At 41.7% G+C, this 19,750-nt stretch overlaps 1 protein-coding gene across 3 annotated transcripts in view; it reads left to right on the plus strand.

Moving 5' to 3' along the window:
- The window catches only part of LOC132392752 (collagen alpha-3(VI) chain), a 69,919-nt gene extending 50,420 nt beyond the window's left edge, over positions 1–19,499 (plus strand). For 2 of the 3 annotated variants that reach the window (XM_059967061.1, XM_059967063.1), the window contains exons 7-10: positions 191–796; positions 5,089–5,673; positions 14,981–15,565; positions 18,922–19,499. In XM_059967061.1, the coding sequence (XP_059823044.1) occupies positions 191–796; positions 5,089–5,673; positions 14,981–15,565; positions 18,922–18,929 (1,784 nt within the window). In that variant the 3' untranslated portion in view covers positions 18,930–19,499. The remainder of the gene's footprint in view (positions 1–190; positions 797–5,088; positions 5,674–14,980; positions 15,566–18,921) is intronic. The other variant, XM_059967062.1, reaches the window with a different exon arrangement.
- The last annotated feature ends 251 nt before the right edge of the window (positions 19,500–19,750 follow it).

Genomic DNA, 19,750 nt, shown 5'->3' on the forward strand with positions numbered 1-19,750 from the left:
TACAAGAATACAATCTAAGCCTATACCCTCAGCTCTTGTTTTTTCCTGGCAGATTAAAGGGATTTATATTCATATAGTGTGACTTTGAAACTTAGTATAGATGAGGAAGCAAAAAGAAATTTAGTTCAAGTTTCACCAATGCATTTTTAAGGATGTATCTTAACTGCAAAACTAATGGCTGTTGTCTTAGTAGAAAACGTTGATACCCAGGAACGAGACATTGTGTTCTTGATTGATGGCTCATTGGGAACTGCTGCTTCATTTCCTTTTGTCCGAGAGTTTCTCCGTGGCATCATTGAACAGCTCAACATCGGGGAGAACATGAATCGCGTTGCGGTGGTGCAGTACAGTGACAGGACAAGAGTCGAGTTTCCCCTGAATGCCTACTTGAACAAAGATGATGTCCTGGCTGCAGTGGAGAATGTGAGGCCAGTAGGTGGAAGAGGGCTGAACACGGGGGCTGCAATAGAGCATGTCATCGAGAACGTCTTCTCCAGGGCCGCTGGGGGCAGGCGAGCCACCAATGTACCACAGATCTTGGTCCTTCTCATTTCTGGAAAGTCAAAAGACAATGTTAGGGAGGCAGCAGATGCATTGAAGAGAGCTGCCATCGTTGCCTTTGTCGTAGGCGCTGCAGATGCAGATGGCCACGAGCTGCGGGAGATTGCATACTCTCCCAGACTGCTGTTTGCGGTCCAAGACTTCAAGTCACTTCATGAGATCCAGGATCAGCTGCTTCAGCCCTTGAAGACCCTCATCATTGAAGTCATTAAAATGCCAGCTGGAGTTAAGGAAGGTATATTTGATTAATTTTCAACTGCCTTTCCGCACCAAATGTATGAACTAACCAATTCAGACGTCATGACACAGACTCTAAGTGCACTGGCTTAAGGAGCCTGCAGTGTAGTGAGGTGAAATGTTGCCAGTTTGAGCTGATATTAATCCGACAGCATACTGCACCATCCTTCAAGGTATACTAGCTTGCCAACACTCGCAGCTAAGGCTCACACATTAGGAATAGCCACATTAAGGAGTAATTAAAGCCTAGCCCGAGTAGCAGCAAATTGTTTAGTGACTCATTTCAGTAACTCACTAAATTCCATGGAAAGGAATGTGTCTGTGGTGACACAGGTGAGGAACTTGGGAAAATGATGGTAGCAAAGCAACAAGCTTTCCATAGAGACTGAAAAAGGAACATCACTGAGAATCACTGAGAGAGAAACTGAGCACAGAAATACCCCAAACCAAGGGAACTAAAAGGTATGAAAGAAATATTCAATGTAAGTGCCAAGGAGTAAAAATGCAAACATAACAGAAAGTACCTTGTCAAGAAAGTACTACTGAGTAAGGTAGGAAGCATATCAATAAACAGAAAACATAACGCACTGTAGGAGCGGAAAAGAACTTAGAATCATAGAATTATAGAAAAGTCAAACATGGAAACAGGCCCTTTGGCTGATAAAGCCAGTGCTGAGTCACTTAAACTGCCTGCTCCCATCAACCCGTACCTGAACCATAGCCCTCCATGCCCCTGCCACCAATACACCTATCCAAACTTCTCTTAAACATTGAAACCGAGCTCGCATACACCACTTGGACTGGCAACTCGTTCCATTCCCTTACAACCCTCTGAGTAAAGAAACTCCCCCATCATGTTCCCCTTAAACTTTTCTCCTTTCACTCTTAATCCATGACCTCTAGTTGAAGTCCCACCCAACCTCAGTAGAGTGAGCCCTGCTTGTCTGTATTAAATTCCATCTGCCATTTTTCAGCCTATTTTTCCAGCTGGCCCAGATCCCATTGCAAGTTCTGATACTCTGGCTTGCCGATCCCCAAGCTTGGCGTCATCCACAGATTTGCTGACCCAGTTAGCCATATTATCATCCAGATCACTGATATAGATGCAAACAACAACAGACCCAACACTGATCCCTGCAGCTCTCCACTAGTCATAAGCCTCCAGTCAGAGAGGCAGCCATGTACTACCACTCTCCGGCTTCTCCCACAAAGACAGTGTCTAATCCAATTTATTACATCATCTTGAATGCCAAGTGACTGAACCTCCCTGACCAACCTCCTATGTGGGAAATTGTCAAATGCCTTGAAAACATCCATGTAGACAACATCCATTGCCTTGCCTTCATCAACTTCCCTGGAAACTTCCTCCAAAAGCTCTATAATATTGATTAGACATGACCTAGCATGCTCAAAGCCATGCTGACTATCCCTAATCAATCCCTTCCAATGAAAATACTCATATATCTAGTCCCTGAGAATGCCTTCCAATAACTTTCATACTAGTAATGTCAGGATCACTGGCCTATAAGTTTCTGGTTTATTTTTAGAGCCTTTCTTAAACAGCAGAACAACATTAGCTAACCTCCAACTTTCTGATACCTCACCTGTCATTAAGGATGATTTAAATACCTCTACTAGGGCCCCTGCAATTTCTGCACTTGCCTCCCACAGTGTCCGAGGGAACACCTAATCAGACACTGTGGATTTATCCACCCTAATTTGCCTCAAGACAGCAAACACCTCTTCCTCAGTAATCTGTATTGGGTCCATGTTCTCGCTGCTGTTCTGCTCACTTCTATAGACTATGTGTAAGTCTCCTGAATAAATACAAGTGTAAAAAAAATATCCATTTAAGATCTCTCCCATCTCTATTGGCTCCACATATAGATTATTGTTCTGATCTTCCAGAAGACCAATTTTGTCCCTTGCAATCCTTTTGCTCTTAACATATCTGTAGAAGCCCTTAGGATTCTACTTCACCTTGTCTGCAGGGAAAACCTCATGACTTTTTTAGCCCTCTTGATTTGTGTCTCTTGCATTTCTTATACTCTACAAGCACCTCATTTATTCCTACTTGCCTATACTTGCTATTCACCTCTTTTTTTCTTAATGGAGGCCTCAACATCTCTTGAAAATCAACTTTCACTAAACCTCTTATCTTTACCTTTTATACCAATAAGCACATACAATCTTCGTGCTCTCACAATTTCACTTTTGAAGTCCTCCCACTTACCAAGTACACCTTTGCCAGAAAATAGCCTGTCCCAACCCACACTTGTTAGATCCATACAGATACCATCAAATTTGGCCTTTCTCCAATATAGGATATCAACCCACGGACCAGACCAATCTTTGAAACTAATGGCATTATTATCACTAGATGCAAACTGTTCCCCAGCACAAACTTCTGCCACCTGTCCTGCCTCAGATCCAAAGTCACATGCACCTTCACTGGGACTTCTATGTACTCATTATGAAAACTTTACTGAACACATTTGACAAAGCCTTTCTAGTCCTTTTACTGTATTGGAGTCCCAGGTCATATGCAGAAAGTTAAAATCACCTACTATAACAATCTTATGTTTCTTGCAACAGTCTGCAACCTGCAGAATGGTCTATAATATAGCTCCATTAATGTCATCATACCTTTCCTATTCCTCAGCTTCACCTTTAAAGCCTCACTAGGTAAATTCCTGACTAAGCACTGCTATGACATTTTCCCTGACTGGCAATGCCTCCCCACCCTGTATTCCCCTTTAATCTCCTCTGGTCTGTTGCATCTAAAGCAACGGAACCCCAGAATATTGAGCTGCCAGTCATGCTCCTCCAGTGAACAAGTCTCGCTAATGGCTACAATACTATAATTTCACGTATTGATCCATGCACTGAACACATCTGCCTTTCTTACAATAATTCCTGATTTGAAATCTATGCAGCTCAGAATATTAGTTGCACCATGCTCAACCTTTGATTCCTGACTTTGTCAGAGGTCTTAACAACATTTGTCCCCACAACCTCTCCACTATTTTTACTGGCACTCCAGTTCCATCCGCCTGCAAATCTAGTTTAAACCCAGTCCCCTTTCCCCCTTCCCACCCTCCACCGTGCAGTACCAGCAAACCTTCCAACTAAGGTATTAGTCCCTCTCCATTTCAGGTGCAAATCAACCCTGCTGTACAGAACCCACCTTGTTTAGAAGAGTGCCCAGTGATCCAAAAATCAGACACCCTCTTTCCTATTCCAACTCCTTAGCCACATGTTAACTGTCTGATCTTCCCATTTCTGGCTTGCGAGCACATGACATGGCTAGCAATCCTGAGATCACAACCCTAGATGCTGTGTCTTTAACCTAGCATCTAACTCCCTGAACACACTTTACACAACCTTGTCACTCTTCCTACCTGTCATTGGTAACATAACCTCTAGCTGCCCACACTCCCGCTTAAGAATGTTGAAGACTCAATCTGAGATGTCCTGGACCCTGTCACCCAGGAAGCAACATACCATCCAGGAATCTTGTTCTTGTCCACAAACACTCCTTTCTGTTCCCCCAACTCATAAATCCCCTACCAACACAGCTTGCCTCTTCTCCCCTCCCCTCTGAGTCACAGAGCCAGACTCAGTGCCAGAAACTCATAGGGAACAATGTTACATGGAGAATGAAAATGATAAGAAAGGAGAGAATAAAAAAATAAAGAAATATTACTTTGATTATAATGAATGAGGAGGAAGAAAACAACAGTGGGAATGATGGTGAAATAAATAGAACAAAGTGGAATAAATAGAAAGAGGTTTCTTTGGAATTAACATTATTTATGGTTTATTAAGAACTTTTCACAGATGCTGCCTGACCTGCTGAGTTCTTCCAGTGTTGCGTATGTATTATTAAGAATGAAGACTGCCCTTTCTTCCACCACCATCATTAATAGCATCAATTGCTCCATTGAGGGAGATACTATTCTTGGCAGTACTGAGGGAGAAATCAGAGCAGCAGCTTGCTGTTTGGAAGAAGATGGCTGAAGGGGTTGGATGCCACAGAATTTTGCTGCAAAGGGAAAATGATAAAGGGTAATTTTCAATTGAATGTCCCACCCATTGAGTTACCCTCTGTATTTCCGGTTACATACTATATTGGGAAGGAAAAGAGAGAAATAAGAAATGAAAGGACATAAAAGCAAGAATTTTTACTTCATGGCCTTCTGGGAGCTAACAGAACAAGCAGTTTTATGAAGTAAGAGCGACATCACTGGGTAGCCTTTGGTAATAATTACTCTTTCTTTCATATTGCAGGCCATAAGCGAGATATTGTTTTCCTTATTGATGGTTCTTCACATGTGGGAACGTTGTTTTATTTAATTCGAGACCTTATTATCAACTTAATCCAAAACTTCAATATTGCACAGGACAAAGATCAAGTATCAGTGGTGCAATATAGTGACAACGTAAGGGTTGAATTTCCTTTGAATGCCTACTCAACTAAAGAGGACCTCTTGACTGCAGTCAAAAGGCTGCAGCTCAAAGGTGGGAGCAAGCTCAAGACGGGAGCAGCACTGGACTTCGTCAGGAGGAACGTCTTCAGCAAGTCCGGTGGGGGAAGAAAGCACTTGGGCATCTCACAAATACTGTTACTCATCACCTCTGGAAAGTCACAGGATGACGTGAAGCGGCCTTCAGAAGAGCTAAAGCAAGCTGGGGTGGTGCCATTCAGCATTGGTGTGGGGGCAGTGGAGGCCAGTGAACTGCGTCAAATTGCATATTCCCCCAAACTGAGTTTTCAGGTTGACAACCACTGGGGTCTTTCTGAGCTGGACCTGCACCTGCTCAGCATCCCGCAAAACACTGAGAATATCCCCATACCACCTGCCATCAGCACAGGTAATTTACAGCTTGTGAAAGCCAGCAATAACTTTGCTTAGTGGGGTAATAGAACTCAATCTATGAATTGCTTACAATTAGTTTTAGGGGAACAACGCTATTTCAGAGCAACAAGAACTTGGACTACTTGTAATCCTAATCCAGTATCAATGGCTTGTCTCCAGCTCCCAATCCCACTGACTCCCATAAGCAATGTGTCCAAAAACCAAGGCACCCCTTTACCATCCCAAAGTTCAACCACTCCCAATCCAGTCCTGGTCACATCTCAGGCCAGTAGCTGACCATCTTCTTTTCCCTTGAATGTAAGTCCAACCAGTCACAGTTTGCCATCAAGGCTTTGGTAAACAGAAAATCAGCAATATGGCACCATCATGAGGTAGTGCTTGATGCTAAAGTGATTTGTAATGCAAACAAATGGTGAGAATAAAATATTAGAATCAGTACATTCAGATGTCATGACAGTTACACTATACACAAGCTGAGAAAAATGAACATAATCCAAGGAGTTATACAAAGCCAGAGTAGTGTAGACTAGACCAACTATTGATAATTAGATCAACTCCTTCTTGGATGTCCTAGTTTGCTACAGTTTCCGTCTGTGCTGCTGTGTAACACACACAAAATACTGGAAGAACACAGCAGTCCAGGCAGCATTTTGGTTTCCCCCGAACCATTGACTGTGCTTTTTTTCATAGATGCTGCCTGGCATGCTGAGTTCCTTCAGCATTTTGTGTGTGTTGTTCGGATTCCCAGTGTCTGCAGTTTGTTTCTTGCTAGTGATGCTGCTGTATATCGAGTGTCATGAATAAAGCAGATGAGATTACAGCATGAGTCAGCACTTGGAGCTATGATGTTGTGGCTACCATAGAGACTTGGATGGTGCAGGGGCAGGAATGGCTACTTCAAGTGCAAGGTTTTAGATGTTTCAGAGAGGATAGGGAGGGAGGCAAAAGAGGTGGGGGCATGGCAGTGTTGAGCAGAGATAGTGTCACGGCTGCAGAAAAGGAGGAAGTCATGGAGGGATGGTCTATGAAGTCTCTGTGGGTGGAAGTTAGGAATAGGAAGGGGTCAATAACTCTACTGGGTGTTTTTTATAGAATAGTAACAGGGACATCGAAGAGAAGTTAGGGAGACCGATTCTGGAAAGGGGTAATAATAACAGGGTTGCTGTGGTGGGAGATGATTTTAATTTCCCGAATATTGATTGACATCTCTCCAGAGCAAGGGGTTTAGATGGGGTAGAGTGTGTTCAGGAAGGTTTCCTGACACAATATGTAGATACGCCTACAAGAGGAGAGGCTGTACTTGATCTGGCATTGGGAAATGAACCTGGTCAGGTGTCAGGTCTCTCAGTGGGAGAACATTTTGGAGATAGTGATCACAATTGTATCTCCTTTACCACAGCATTGGAGAGGGATAGGAACAGACAAATCAGGGAAATGTTTAATTGGAGTAATGGGAAATATGAGGCTATCAGGCAGGAACTTGGAAACAGATGTCCTCAGGGAAACATATGGAAGAAATGTGGCAAATGTTCAGGGGATATATGCGTAGGGTTCTGTGGAGGTACGTTACAATGAGGCATGGAAAGGATGGTAGGGTGCACGATCCGTGGTGTACAAAGGCTGTTGTAAATCTAGTCAAGAAGAAGAACTTACGAAAGGTTCAAAATACTAGATAATGATAGGAGTCTATAAGATTATAAGGCCAGCAGGAAGGAGCTTAAGAATGAAATTAGGAGAGCCAGAAGGAGCCATGAGAAGGCCTTGGCAGACAGGATTAAGGAAAACCCCAAGACATTCTACAAGTATGTGAAGAGCAAGAGGATAAGACATGAGAGAATAGGACCAATCAAGTGTGACAGTGGGAAAGTGTGTATGGAACCAGAGGAAATAGCGGAGGTACTTAGTGATTACTTTGCTTCGGTATTCACTACGGAAAAGGAGCTTGGCGATTGTAGGGATGACTTGCAGTGGACTAAAAAGCTTGAGAATGTAGATGTTAAGGAAGAGGATGTGCTGGAGCTTTCGGAAAGCATCAGGACTGGATGAAATGTACCCCAGGCTACTGTGGGAAGCAAGGGAGGAGATTGCAGAGCCTCTGACAATGACCTTTGCATCATCAATGAGGTCAGGAGAGATTCCGGTGGATTGGAGGGTTGCAAAAGTTATTCCCTTATTCAAGAAAGTGAGTAGGGATAGCCCAGAAAATTATAGACCAGTGAGTCTTACCTCAGTGGTTGGTAAGTAATGGAGAAGATCCTGAGAGGCAGGATATATGAACATTTGGAGAGGCATAATATGATTAGGAATAGTCAGTGTGGCTTTGTCAAGGGCAGGTTGTCCCTTATGAGCCTGATTGAATTTTTTGAGGATGTGACAAAACACATTGATGAAGGTAGAGCCATAGATGTAGTGTATATGGATTTTAGCAAGGCATTTGATAAGGTACCCCATGACAGGCTTATTGAGAGAGTAAGGAGGCATGGGATCCATGGGGACGTTGCTTTGCAGATCCAGATTTGGCTTGCCCACAGAAGGCAAAGAACGGTTGTAGATGGGTTATATTCTGTATGGAGGTCAGTGACCAGTCGTCTACCTCAGGGATCTGTTCTGGGACCCCTACACTTTGTAATTTTTATAAATGACCTGGATGAGGAAGTGGAGGGATGGGTTAGTAAATTTGCTGATGACACAAAGGTTGGGGATGTTGTGGATAGTGTGGAGGGCTGTCAGAGGTTACAACGGGACATTGATAGGAAGCAAAACTGGGCTGAGAAATAGCAGATAGAGTTCAACCTAGATAAGCGTGAGGTAGTTCAGAGGGATCTTGGGGTCCAAGTCCATAGGACTCTCAAATCTGAAACACAGGTTGACTCTGTGGTTAAGAAGGCATACGGTGCATTGGCCTCCATCAATTGTGGGATAGAGTTTAAGAGCCGAGAGGTAATGTTGCAGCTCTATAGGACCCTGGTCAGACCCCACTTGGAGCACTGTGCTCAGATCTGATCACCTCACTACAGGTGGGATGTGGAAATATAGAAATGGTGCAGAGGAAATTTACAAAGATGTTGCCTGGATTGGGGAGCATGCCTTATGAGAATAGGTTGAGTGCACTCGGCTTTTTCTCCTTGGAGTGACGGAGGATGAGAGGTGACCTGAGAGGCATTGATCGTGTGGATAGTCAGAGGCTATCCCCCAGGGCCGAGATAGCTAGTACAAGAGGGCATAGTTTTAAGGTGCTTAGAAGTAGGTACAAAGGAGATGTCAGGGGTAAGTTTTTTATGCCGTAGTTGTGAGTGCGGGGAATGGGCTGCTGGCGGTGGTGGAGGAGGCGGAAACGATGGGGTCTTTTAAGAGACTCTTGGATGGCTACATGGAGCTTAGATAAATAGAAGCTATGGGTAAGGCCTGGGTAGTCTTAAGGTAGGGATGCTCGGCACAGCTTTGTGGACCCAGGGGTTTCTATTGTAGGTTTTTTATGTTTCTATTTGCTTTCCATGCACTCCAAGCCACACTGCAAAAGCTCTTGAAACTCTCAAAAACAAACCTCTTGTGAATCTCCAAACAAATCATTTTGATATTGGTTACTGCTGCTGTTTTATGATTCACTTGTTTTTTCAGCTCATTTGTTTCTTATTTCTCTTATTACTCTGCTGTGGACCTGTTGCTCCATTAGGCAAATTGAAGCAGATCCAAGTTGCTTTTCTGACAGGAGTTGGTATGTTTCATCTCCAGCCTCTCTTAATACTTCATCCCTGTGGATGGAAGTGCTAGTGGACGACAGTCATTAAGGCAGGTTATCATATTCTTCTCAGGCACCAGTATAAGTGAAGTCCGCTTGAAGCAGGTGGGTACCTCAGACTGCTGAAGTGAGAGGTTAAAGATCTCAGTGAACACTCAAACCAATTGATTAGCATATACCTTTAGTACTTGGCCAGGTACCTTGTCTGAGCTGGATGCTTTTCATGGGTTCACCCCCCTGAAGGCTGCTTGCCTGTCAGCCTCAGAGGCATCGGGGATCATCGGGGACTGAGAGAGTCCATGATGGTTCCTTCACATTTTGACAGTCAAAGCGAGCAAAGAAGACATTGCGCTCATCTGGAAGTGAAGATCTGTTGTTGGATATTTCTCTTGATTTAACTTCATAAAAGGTAATATCATTCAAGCCCTGTATCAAGCCTCTGTAGAGCATCTTTCGTTGATTCAGGTTTAGTCTGGAATTGTCACTTCACCTGTAAGTTGGCTTTCCAGAGATTGTACTGGGCCTCATTTAACTTCCTTGGTAACCAGATTTGAACGTCTCTGATCTGGCTCTCAGCAAATTGCATATCTCATAGTTCATCCAGGCTCCGGGTTGGGGAAGACTCGAAATGATTTTATGGGGACACACTTATCTACAACCGTTTTAATGAAGTCCATGACAAAAATGATGTATTCATTCAGATCTGCAGATGAATCTTTGAACACGACCTAGTCCACCAACCCAAGGTAATCCAATAGACATTCCGCTGCTTTCTGTGACCACCTCTTCATTTTCCTACTCTTGAGCTTTGTTCTTTAGTCTTTGCCTGTATGCAGGTAGGAAGGAGAAGGACAGCCAAGTGATCCAATTTACTGAAATGTGGTCTGGACACAGAATGGTAGGCATTTTTTATCTCAATATAGCAGTTGTCAAGGATATTGGAACATTTGGTGCTATTGGTAATAAGCTGATGGTAATTATGCAGGGTCGAATTCCCCAACTATGATTTGAAATGCATCTGGTTAGACTGTTTCTAGTTTGGAGATGGCATCATGCTGTGTCTGACACACCTGATTATTGAAAGCCACTGATGGGATGTAAACTGTGGTTAGGATTATGGAGAACTCCCTAGGTAAATAGTACAGATGGCATTTGACCACTAAATGTTCAAGGTTGGAGTTCAGCAAAACTGCCACATTGAATCACCTCTGAGAGATAATTATGAAACACACACCTTCATCTTTCGCCTTTCCCAAAGCAGTAGTTTGCTCCATCCTGTGTATATTGATGCCTTTAGTTCTGATCACCATTTCTGGCATGCTGGGAGTAGGCCATGTCTTGATCACACATAATGCACAGCAATGTCTCATTTCCCTCCAATATAGTAGTCATGCCCTCAGATGCTGGGTAGAGGGATCATATTCCTCTGGGTTTTAGCCTAACTTGGAGTCCCACTCCCCGCCACACTTCCGGCTAGGGTGATGAACCTTCTTCTGCGTAAAGGTGCTGTACCTGCTTGGTCTGCCGAGTCATTTAGCAGATCGTGAAATCTGTAGTTCATTACGTCGATTTAGAAGTACATTACTTAAAGAGAAATTACACGCTGCAGATTGCAGTGAGAGTAGTTCAAAAGAGATCCTGTCTATTTGGAAGTATTGTAGTCCACAGAAAGTTGCCGTGGTTCACTTGCGCTATCTTGCAATCATTTGGCCCACACAAGCAGTTCAGTAATAGATACCTACTGCAAGTTATTCTCTTCCTCATACAGTATTTACTTTCTGTCCAGTATGAAGTAAGTGAGCTCACACTGGTAGGCACCCCAACAGTGAAGTTGATGTTACCAATTTGCACTAAAGTCCAGCTTGCAGCAATCACACTTTTCTGTTCCGCAAGACATTATTACAGTATTTACCTCTATATCATTTGATGTTGCCTTCATGAAACCACAGTCTGTACCATTCACACACCCTCCCTGGTCATCATGAATTTGGTCCTCCTACACCTCCCAGCACCACTGCCATGACTATAACATTGTCCAACTCAATGTCCAACTTCAGGTAAGATGTAGCGTCAAAATTGGTGTGGTCTGATTAATCAATAAAGTAACAGGAATAAGGGTAAAGAGCTGAAGTAGAATGTGAAGATCTCTCTCTCTCTTTCCCTTCCTCTCTCTCTCCCTCCCCACTCTCTTTCTCTCTCTCTCTCTCACAAACACTCTCTCTCCCTTTTTCTCTCTCTCTCTTCCTCACTCTCTCTCTCTCTCTCTCTCTCTCTCTCTCTCTTCCTCCTTTCCCTTATTATTATTTTCAGATAGTGCAGTTTCTCTCAATCCTTCAGTCCTTCAGGTTCATCTCAGTCAGCCTTGGTCATTTAGGAGCAATTGGAGAATGGAGTCAGTCAAACCAAGACTAGGCCTCATGGTTAACTGCTCTTCTCCAGGGGTTCCTCAAATCTCTCTCATTGGAGTATCTCATCCAAAAAAAAACTGTGTAATGCAATCAATGCAGTAACAAAGCTATTTGATAATGGACCACAAAACCTTCAATGGTGGTGTGAAGTAAATTGGGGATATGCAAACCACCAGAATCAAGGGAATGGAAATGGAGAAAAATGAAGGACACCTGACTGCAGGTTAGTACAGAGGCTGGGACAAGCCCAGAGGAAGATTCAAACATGAGAACTTATAATTCCAAATATTGCATCAACATCTAAAAAGAATCATCTGTTAAAACTTATATAAAAATCTCAGAATCATAGAATAGCTACTGTATAGAGGAAAACCAATTGGTCCATTAAGTCCGGACCTGCCCTCTGTAAAAGCACTTCTGCAATACACTCTTCCATCTCTTCTCCCTGCAATTGTTTTTCACTCATGGATGTCTAAAATGTGCTTCCTGACATGGTGATAGAGGCAAATACATTTAGGCTTTTAAGAGGTGTTTGGATACGTACTTGGATATAAGGAAGATGGATGTATATGGACTGTGTATGTAGGATAGATTTGTGTTTGGGTGTTTTTGATTTGCATTTCAGATAGTTTAGCACAACATTTTGGGCCAAATGGCCTGTTCCTGTGCTGTACTGTTCTAAGTTGCATGGTCAGATACTCAGCTGGCTCTCATTTGAACCATATTTGAATCGTTCTCCACTGGCAATGCATTCCAGATTCCTACCACTTAATAAATACCTAAAATGAATCCTCAGGTCAACATTTTCCTTTTGCCAATAACTTCCATAACTTTTCCTTTGGCCTTTCAGCAATGTTAACAATTTTGCTTTACCTAGTCTTTCTATACCCTTTGTGATTTTAAATATCACTATCAAAATCCCACATAGTTCATATGTTCCAGTGAACAACCAGGTTTTTGCTTTCTATCTGAATAACTAATATCCTTCATCACTGGAATAATTTGAGTAAATCTCTTCTTCACTTCTCTAAAGCCATCGTAAAGCATGGGACATGAGATCAAAGTTTTATGAAGTTCCTTCATGACTTTCTTGTTCTTGCACTTTATGCCTTGGTTTATAGAGCCTAGTATCTAATATACTTTTTTACCCAAATTTAGCAGAATGTACACATATTGTATATAATCAGATCACTTTGTTCTTATACCCCTTTTAAAATAGTACTCTGCCTCTCATATTGCTGCTTTCCATTTTCCTTCCATTTCCCAGCAGTAAACTTCAAGTGCCATCTACTTGCCAATTCAGTTGGACTGTCTATATCTCTTCGGTTTGCTGTCTTATTTGTTAGTGAGCCTTCAAATTTTGTTACATTCTGCAAATCTGGAATTTGTATCCAAGTTCAATTCCTTCGTAAAAACTGTAAATATTAAACAGAATAATGGTTCTTTAGATGTCTGCAATGTACAATTCCTTTCTCTAAGTACAAACTTCCTGTTTCATGTTATTTAACTAATTTTTGACGCAGTGTGCAATATCCCCTTTATTCCAACGAACTTCAATATTGAGGTCAGGTCTGCTAGGTGACACTTCGTCAAATGTCTTTTGGAAGTCTATATGTACCACATCAATTTCATGTCAATAGACAATAGACAATAGGTGCAGAAGTAGACCATTCAGCCCTTCGAGCCTGCACCGCCATTCTGAGATCATGGCTGATCATCTACTATCAATACCCGGTTCCTGCCTTATCCCCATATCCCTTGATTCCCCTATCCATAAGATACCTATCTAGCTCCTTCTTGAAAGCATCCAGAGAATTGGCCTCCACTGCCTTCCGAGGCAGTGCATTCCTGACCCCCACAACTCTCTGGGAGAAGAAGTTTTTCCTTAACTCTGTCCTAAATGACCTACCCCTTATTCTCAAACCATGCCTTCTGGTACTGGACTCTCCCAGCATCTGGAACATATTTCCTGCCTCTATCTTGTCCAATCCCTTAATAATCTTATATGTTTCATTCAGAGCCCCTGTCAATCTCCTTAATTCCAGCGTGTACAAACTATTCTCTCTAACGTCTCTGTGTAAGACAGTCCGGACATCCCAGGAATCAACCTCATGGATCTATGCTACACTTCCTCTACAGCCAGGATGTCCTTCCTTAACCCTGAAGACCAAAACTGTACACAATACTCCAGGTGTGGTCTCACCAGGGCCCTGTACAAATGCAAAAGGATTTCCTTGCTCTTGTACTCAATTCCCTTTGTAATAAAGGCCAACATTCTATTAGCCTTCTTCACTGCCTGCTGCACTTGCTCATTCACCTTCAGTGACTGATGAACAAGGACTACTAGATCTCTTTGTATTTCTCCCTTACCTAACTCTACACCATTCAGATAATAATTTGCCTTCCTGTTCTTACTCCCAATGTGGATAACCTCACACTTATTCACATTAAACGTCACCTGCCAAGTATCTGCCCACTCACTCAGCCTATCCAAGTCACCCTGAATTCTCCTAACATGTCACTCTGCCACCCAGCTTAGTATCATCAGCAAACTTGCTGATGTTATTCTCAATGCCTACATCCAAATCGTTGACGTAAATTGTAAACAGCTGTGGTTCCAATACCGAGCCCTGTGGCACCCCACTAGTCACCACCTGCCATTCCGAGAAACACTCATTCACCGTTACCCTTTGCTTTCTATCTGCCAACCAGTTTTCTATCCATGTCAATATCTTCCCCCCAATGCCATGAGCTCTGATTTTACCCACCAATCTCCTATGTGGGACCTTATCAAATGTCTTCTGAAAATCGAGGTAATGTCCTTCGATGAAATTCTTTAATCAAGAGTGGTGAGATTATAGAGTTAATTACCACAATGAATGGTGTGGGTGTCGGGGCCTAGAGAAACATTCATGAGAAAAGGAAATGGAAGTAGGTAGAGAAAGACAGGAGGAGGCTAAAAATGCAGCATAATTACTGACGGCTTGTATTAAATGTGCTGCAATGTCTATGTAATCTTTTGTATACAAATGTAAAAGTTATCGCTGTTGAATCTATACTCATGTGACTTAGAGAGGGTCAAAGTCTTTTAGCAAGTTATTAGGCTGGCACAACACAATAATCTTTCAACAAATGACTACTCTCACCTCTTTCAGGTGTCGATAGAAGAGATATAGTTTTCCTCATCGATGGTTCTTCCAAGATTGGAAAAGGGTTTCAATCAATTCGTAAGTTTATGGCAAAGACGGTTGATAGCTTTGATGTTGGAGAAGGAAAAGTTCAATTTGGTGTGGTCCAGTTCAGTGAAAATCCAAGAACTGAATTCCTTCTAAACGCTCATTCAACTAAGAAAAAAGTTTTGGTCGCTATCAAGAGACTCAAACTGAAGCGTGGCCAAAAAATCAACATTGGCCAGGCACTGGACCATGTCATGAAGAATGTATTTATCAGCTCAGCAGGAAGCAGGATCAACAATGCTGTTCCACAGATTCTCGTTCTCATCACTTCTGGGAAGTCAAATGATGATATTTCACAACAGGCAGATAAATTAAGGCAGCTTGGAATCGTGTTATTTGGGATTGGCCTAAAGAAGGCTGACCAAATGGTACTGGAGCCATTGGTATATTCCCCCACCTTAGCTTTTCCTGTGAAAAACTTCCAGGGTTTGCTCAACATTCAGAATCAACTTCAGCAAATAATAAAGACAGTAGCTGTGGAAGTTATTGAAACTCCAGTTGAAGGTATTTATCCAAGATTTTCTTCTATTTTCTAAAATAGGTTGAATTATTTAAATGGAAAAAGAAGTATTTGCATTTGTTTTCCTGACAGGTGAGTGATCAAAGTGATTCAAATTCTAGCTAGGGTATCAGCACAGTTCGTTTAACCATCCATAGGCTGAGCACAGGCCACTACAAAAATTCATCCAGTTCCCTCTGATCACAACACAATAATCAAAGAAGGGTTCCTTCCCATTTCATGTACCTTAGAATCATAGAGTCACTATGGAAACAGGCCCTTCAGCCCAACTGGTCCATGCTGACCACATCCTCCCTGTTAGTCCCAGTTGGCTATATTCAACCCAAAACTTCCAGGCCCTTCCCCTCCAAGTACTTATACAAATAGTGCAATCGTACCTGCTTCAACAACTTCCTCTAGAGGCTCATTCCACGTACTCTGGCAGCTCAGTGCAGGCACTCACTACCCTTTTTGTAAAGAGGGTAACTTCTCTTTTAAATCACTCCCCTCCTTATCATGTATCTGTTCCTCTTTAGTTTTGGTTTCCTCAGTCCTGTGCAATAAACAATGACATCCATAGCCCTCGTGATTTTATTAAATTCTACAAGGCCGCCTTTTATTTTATTTTCCGAGGAACAGAGATCCAGCATTGCCCCTAAGTCCAGACAGCACCCTCATAAATCTCTTCTGCACCCTCACCAACTTGATGATGTTTTGTCTACAACAGGGTAACTAAAACTATAAACAATACTCCAAGTGTGGTTACACCAACAATTTATATAACTGCAAGATAATGTCCCAACTCCAAAACTTGCAGTCCTGACTGACGAAGGCCAGCCTGCTTAGTGCTTTCCTCATCACTCTATCTACAATGTGTGGCTGCTTTCAACAAATGGGGCACTTGTAGTCCCAGGACCCCTCTTTTCCACAACACTCATCAGTGCTCTGCTATTCACTGTTCCGGTCCTACCCTGATCTGAACATCCAAAATGCATCACTTCATGTTGATCTATATTGAAATCCATTTGCCATTCCTCAGCCCATCTGCCTAACTGATCAAGATCTCCCTGTAATTCACTGTGATGTACTTCACTATCAACAAAGCTCCATAATTTTGTATCATCAGCAAATTTACTTTATTAATGCATAGCAGAGGTCCCCACTGGGGTATCCTACTATTCACTGGCCTCTAGTTGGAGAATCAACCTTTAGCAACCATCTTCTGCCTCCTATCATCATGAAAATTCTGAATCCACCTTGCTAGCTCTCCCAGAATTCCATGCGACCTAGTCTTCTGGATCAGTCTGCCATGTGGGATCTCGACCGTGAGTCTGTTCTGGTGACATTTTGTGTCTTTCTTGTGATCTTACAGATGTCATACGTCATTGGTTATAATACAATAATTTATTTAAGCCACAACCACAAATGTGATTTTATACAGACTATGTTGTTGATATATACTGAGTGCTCAATTACCTGTTAAAGTTACTTCAAAAGAAGCTTGGACAGCAGCTTCCTAAAAAGCAAACATTTGGGAAAATAATAATGGTTAAAGGAGGCCTTTCTTGTAACTGTTTGAAACTTTGGCTACATTGCATTCCAATGAATATTATAATATATATGATGAGTGAGAGAGTTAGAAGGAAATATCAGAAAGAAAATTTTGAGAAAAAGAAAGAGATTGCTACACCTATGGTCACGTTCTTGTCGGTTGTGAGATAGAAACTGCAGGAAAATAAGAAAAACTAAATACTCCTCTTTCCTAACATTCACAAAGCATTTATGATTGACATCAATAGGAAAGGCCTGATTACCATAGTTCAGTTGTTGTGATATGAAATGTTCCATTAGCATTCAGCTCAGCTTTGAACATTTTGAGTTCCTAAACTCTCAGTACCATTGCCTAAGTTTGGCTGGTGACTAAAGTGTATTGATCAGCAGAATGAAATTGATATTTGTGGATGGATCAAAATGAAAAGAATGTATGTTTTAGACTCCAGTTAAGTTTACAGCTTGATCCATGTGATTCAAGAAAATAGGCAATAGAAATTAACCTTTTTTGTTCATGGTTACCGGCTTTCTTTGTTCTTTACCAACAGAAGTATAACATATCACCACAACAATAGTAAACTGCAGTCATTATACCATTCCAAACAAAGATTTTCCATTCGTTGTTGAACATTGAACAATACAGTGCAGGAACAACCCATGACATTTGTGCTGAGCTTGCTGCTAAATTAAACTAATCCCTTCGGACAGCACACATTCCATTATTACCCAACCCTCACCTTCCCTGCATATTCATAAAAAGCCTCTTGATTAATAACTATCACAAACAAGAGAGAATCTGCTGGTGCTGGAAAAGCAAACAACACACACAAGATGCTGGAGGAACTCAGCAGGTCAGGCAGCATCTATGGAAAAAAGTACAGTTGAAGTTTTGGAGTCTCAGTCCAAAACATTGACAGCGCTTTCTTCTGAAGATGCTGCCTGGCTTGCTGAGTTTCTCCAGCATTTTGTATGATTATGACTATCACTTGTTTCCTCATTCACCCCTGGCTGCATGCTCCAGGCACCTATACATCCATGTAAAATAACCTGCCCTGCACATCTCTCTTAATCTATTTCCACCCTCCTCCAGTCTCACCCTAATGTTATGCCCTCTGGTATTTGACATTCCTACATGTGGACATAGACTCTGGATGTCTACTTTGTCTATGCCTCTCATAAATTTATTAACTGACCAGGTCTCCCTCAGCCTCAATGATTCAGAGAAAACCATCCAACCATCTAAGATTCAGCTTCTCTTTATAGCTTATATGCTCTAATACAGGTAGCATCATACTGACGCCTCGCCAAATCCTTTACATGTTTCCTGTAATAGGGTGACCAGAACTGCATGCAAATACTCCATTTACAGACTCCTCAAAGTTTTATATAACTGCAATATGACTTCCTGATGCTTATACAGTATGTCCTTAGTGATGAAGGCAAACATTCCCTATGCCTTCTTCAGAACTTACATATCCACTTTTGGAGAGCCGTGAACTTGGACCCTAAGATCCTAAAGGCATCAAAATCTGTCCTTTATTTTTGCAATGCCGATGATGCATTTCCAGCAGTTTCTTTTTATTCTATTAAATTTCTGATAAATGTAGTTTTCTTTTAAATGTGTTTTTAGCCCACAACTTCCTACATCCCCACCACCTTCTCCTATTTCCCAGATTCTAAATCCTCTCTATTTCAGGAAATAATCTATGAACTGTACTGCAGTTGGCACTAATATTTCTGACAGTTAGCTATAAGCATTGGAACTGTAAGTAAAACATTATGGGTAACCCATTTCTTTTTTTCTTTACAGACAAATAAATGACTTTCCAGGTGGCTGTGGCTTTGTGAATTTATTGGTTTATAATAAGCAACCTCCAAACTGTGTGTAGTAACTAGACCAATAAGGCAATCGCTGAGAAAGGAATTGGTTCAAACTCAATCGCAAGTCAAGAAACTGGATTATTACGTCTTTGAGTGTTGTTGTGTTAAGAATTTTAGTCTTTCAGTGATTGCTGCAACTACAAATTTAAAACATTATCTATTCTCTGTACATTTAAAAAGAAACAATCTACAGTTAATGTAAAAACTGGTGTTCACGACTTACCTAGTGTGCATGAGATCAAGAGGCTTCAATGTAAATGCAGTGTAAGATCATGTACTCTGTTACAGTTAGGCCCACTTTGATTATATTTGTGTGCTGTTAGAGGAGCTCACACATAATAGTTGTTGAACATCACAGTAATTGTAACACGTTTCACCTTCTCTGTTAAACTAGGAGTGCCGAGAAGAGTAATCTTTGAAACATAAATACATATAAAAGACAAATATTAAGTTGATATATAAAGTTGATTTTTTTTTCCAAATTAAACATTGCTTTTTGAACCATCACTTCTGGTCTTTTTTTTAGTGTACTTGGCTTTCAGAAAGCTGAGGCTGTCAGACAGAAGATATATGATAAATATTTGTGTCGACACAACTTGTCAACAGTTGATAGATTTAGATCTAGCTCTAGGGTTATAGTATGCCATCTGTAAGATTTGACTGCCAAGTCATTTTGGATAGTTTCAAACCAATCTATCATCAGTTGAATGTGGGCGAATGATAATGAAGACCTTACCAACTTTAATGCTAAACGTAAA

Source organism: Hypanus sabinus, chromosome 4, assembly GCF_030144855.1.
Source record: "Hypanus sabinus isolate sHypSab1 chromosome 4, sHypSab1.hap1, whole genome shotgun sequence".
Taxonomy (NCBI): domain Eukaryota; kingdom Metazoa; phylum Chordata; class Chondrichthyes; order Myliobatiformes; family Dasyatidae; genus Hypanus; species Hypanus sabinus.